Raw genomic sequence first — 3,997 nt, forward strand, 5'->3', positions numbered from 1 at the left:
CTACGGGTCGACCCGCCTAGGCCCGTAACCCGTGCAAATCAGCTTGAGATAGGCTTGGGTTGGCTTGCGGGTTTAGAAATTATGGAACTATGAAATTTTATGTGTTGGGAACCTTTGTTGATATCTAATCCCCGAAGCCTTCCAAGGGGATCTTGCTGTAGTTCGTCGGGATGATCTTTGAGTTGTTGAAGCAATTGTTGGTTTGCAACACCGTGTTGTGGTTGGTCGAATAAAGATAGTCTTAACTGGATAGCTTGAAGATGGACTGACTATTGTTGGGAAATCATGAAGAATGATGGGTTGAAAGGTACATTATGTAGTCCAATGTTGTATGCTTTGTCGGGTTTTAAAATTTCACCTGTTGTAGCCATCAATCTTTGAATGTCTTGCTTTAATGTCTCATTCAGTGTTAGAAGGATATGAATGAAACAGTTAAATGTGTTTTATGTATAAATTATAAAAAAAAAACTTAGATTTCATCTTGGGAAAAATCTCATGTCATATACCCTTCAACTCATAAAAATAAAAACATCCATATCTTTGAAAACGACAGCTCTGATCACAAGGTTGAGAGTCTCGAATCTCGATTCTTTTTCCATGATAAAGCAACAAAATGTAATAAAATATAATAAGAAAAATGATCTATAAACATAATACTTTTCATCAAATATGTGTCCATTTATATTTAAAATATCTATTTCTGAATATATTTGATTGATAAAATATGTTTTATTTAAAATGTTGAAGATATGAAAGTCTTTTTAATTTTTTTTTAAAAAAAATTATGGGCCCGCAAGTTGGCCCACCTAACTCGCAACTTGCCTTTGATTGGGTTGGGTTGGAGATGTCCCAACTCACCAAGTTGACGGGTCGACGCGTCCCACCCCGCTAAATGATTGGCCCACCACAGGTCGACCCACCTCGCTATATGTTGGCTCGTTTGGCAGCTCTAATATTGATGTTAAAACCAATGTGACCTGGTGTTAATGCCAATGTGACTTTGAAGGCGTTCAAGCAATTAAACGCGTTCAAAGCATTTGTTTATATAAAAAAAGTTGTCACCGACAACTCCTTGGGCCCTGCGCACGTAGGACCTGAAACATCAGATCTTTCGTCGCCTCTGTTTTTTCTTCCCGTGAAATAAAAACGACTAGTAGATCTACAACGGCTAGTAAATTCATACAACAACTAGTTAATAGTTATTTTAAGTGTAATTTTTTTTATACGTTGTACTCCTTTCTTTTAAATTTATAATAATATTTTAATTTTAAATAAATATATTAATATTATTATTTATTTTAATTTTAAATAAATGTATTTTAATTTTATTAAATAAATACAATTTCAATTGTATTTACATAAATTAAATTATTATTATTTAAAATGAATAATATTGTGTATGTAATTAATCATTTTTTTTTCTAACAACAAACAAGTACGGTCCTCTGTTTTATTGATGCAAGCAATTGGCATTCCTTTGATTTCAAGGATTCAAACCTTGGACTGGCTTTCCCTTCTTCTCCGACTGTAGCCATCATCTTTCACCTCTAGCCATCTATCTTCTTCTCCAACTGTAGCCATCAGTTTTTTTTTCATGGCGTCTATCTCCCCTTCCACTCTCTGGCTCCTCTCCTTCCTCTTCTTCCTTCTCTTCCACTCCTTGGCCGGAGACGTCGCCACCGAATTCCTCTACCCCAACTTTTACGCTGCATATTTTAACTTCACCGTCAGTTCTGGTGTCTTCCTCTCGACCTCCGCCTTCTCAGTGGCCTTCAAGAACGCTGGCGGCCAGGACTCTCGATACTATGTCGTCGTCCTCCCCACCCTCTCGTTTGGACCGCCAACCCTGCCGCCCCTGTGTCCTCATCCTCCACTCTCTCCCTCACGGCGTCCGGCCTCGCCCTCTCCTTTGCCAATCGCTCGCCCGCCTGGTCGACAACACGCCTTTCAGCCGCCGCCGCCGCCCTCCAGCTGCTCCCCTCAGGCGAGCTCCGTCTCCTCGATGCCACCAACACTTCTCTTTGGTCATCCTTCGATTACCCGACAGATACGCTCCTTCCTAACCAGCTACTCCCCGTCTCTTCCCGCCGTGCTGCAGTGGGTGCTGTGGGCCCCGACCTCGCAACTCTACTGGTCGATCTCCTCCGACGCACGCTCCGTCTCCAACTTCCGCATGCACTGACGATGGCGACGCTGGATCACCGCCGTCATTTATGAGCTTGGGAAGCCGAATTGGCTACTTCGGGATTAAATTCTCCGCACCAAACATTTTCGGAACGAACATCTCGACTTGCAAAGATCTCTGTTCCGCCAATTGCTCTTGTCTTGGCTACCTCTACTATGCGTCTTCGTGTTATTTACTTCAGCACCGAATCGGCTCCCTATTTACCGATGAGACGCTCAACACACTCGTCGTCTATGCCAAGATATTTGGCCGGACATCACCGCCTTCCTCTGAATCCTCTCCCACCCGTTTGGTCATCGTCTTAGTACCAGCCACCGCAACGACTCTGCTGGTGATCTCGATTGTCATCATAGTCTTCTTTGCAAGGTGGAGGAGGAACAAGCTCAGGATAAGAGATGAGACGCGGACCATATCAGTCTCCAGAGGGCAGGAGGATAATGAGGAACAGATTGCGATCCCCGGCCTGCCCACCCGGTATACCTACGCCGAGCTCGAAGAGGCCACCAACAATTTCCAGACGCTAATCGGCTCCGGAGGATTCGGATGCGTTTACATGGGTCAATTCCCGGACAAGTCCCTCGTCGCCGTGAAGCAGATCAATGCCGGCAGCACGCAGCAAGGGCAGAGGGAATTCTGCACCGAGATTGCCGTCATCGGCAACACCCACCACGTCAACCTCGTCCGCCTCCGTGGCTTTTGCGCGGAGAGCCGCAAGCGGTTGTTGGTCTACGAGTACATGAACCGTGGTTCCCTTGACCGCGCGCTCTTTGGCCGTAGCTCCGGCCTGGCCGTCCTCGAGTGGAAGCAACGGCTCGACATCGCGGTGGGAGCCGCGCGCGGGCTCGCCTACCTCCACGCCGGATGCGAGCACAGGATCATCCACTGCGACGTGAAGCCGGAGAACATCCTGATCGACGATCACAGCCAGGTCAAGATTGCGGACTTCGGACTGGCCAAGCTGATGAACCCGGAGCAGTCCGGACTCTTCGCCATTATGCGGGGGACGCTCGGCTACCTCGCGCCGGAGTGGCTCACCAACACCGCCATCTCCGACAAGACCGACGTGTACAGCTTCGGGATGGTGCTGCTGGAGATCGTGCGGGGCCGTAAAAATCGGGTCGACGAAAGAGACCCAGAGTTGACCGGCTCCTCGTTGCCGTACTTCCCGATGTTGGCGTTCGAGATGCACAAGCGGGGTAGGTACGAGGAGTTGGCGGACCCGAGACTGGAGGGGAAGGTGAACTGGGACGAGCTGGAAAGGATCGTCAAGGTGGCTCTGTGCTGCCTGCACAAGGAGCCGGGGAGCCGGCCGAGAATGACGACAGTAGCGGCAATGCTGGAGGGGACAGTGCCGGTCGGCGAGCCACGGCCGAGGTCGCTGCAGTATTTGAGGCTTTGCGGAGGCGGGACAGAGGGATCGCACCTGAGTCGAGAGGGGTCGGCCACCAGCACGAGTCCGGGGTCATCGGCGTCGCCGCCGCTGCTCTCCGGAGGTGTCTGGGCCGAGAAAGCAGAGGCCCAGGTCAACGTTTAAAATTAAGATCAATGTGTGTTTTTATCCTTTAAATCTCTAGAGATTAATAAAATAATAAGCACTATGAAATTGTCTCTTATTCTCCCCCCAAACCGTCGGGGGCCTTGTACGGAGGCACAATGGAGGCTCCTACGAGGCTCCGACAACGTTGTCATCCACCGGTGCTCTCTCGGATATGGATCTGCAGATGAAGGTTCTCTCCGAGCTCGACGCAGGCCTGAGCTAAGTAGCCTCTCTCTTTTATCCCTGTTGTTGCTTCCTTTTACCCTAAAACAAAG

The 3,997-nt window shown here is 48.3% G+C and overlaps 1 protein-coding gene across 1 annotated transcript; it reads left to right on the forward strand.

The window, feature by feature from the left end:
- Nucleotides 1-2,213: 2,213 nt before the first annotated feature.
- Nucleotides 2,214-3,719, forward strand: LOC122026586 (G-type lectin S-receptor-like serine/threonine-protein kinase At5g35370). The gene has a single exon (XM_042585323.1). The coding sequence runs from the start codon at nucleotides 2,214-2,216 to the stop codon at nucleotides 3,717-3,719; it is 1,506 nt and encodes a 501-aa protein (XP_042441257.1).
- Nucleotides 3,720-3,997: the final 278 nt, after the last annotated feature.

This window comes from Zingiber officinale, chromosome 10A (genome assembly GCF_018446385.1).
Source record: "Zingiber officinale cultivar Zhangliang chromosome 10A, Zo_v1.1, whole genome shotgun sequence".
NCBI classification, from domain to species: Eukaryota; Viridiplantae; Streptophyta; class Magnoliopsida; order Zingiberales; family Zingiberaceae; genus Zingiber; species Zingiber officinale.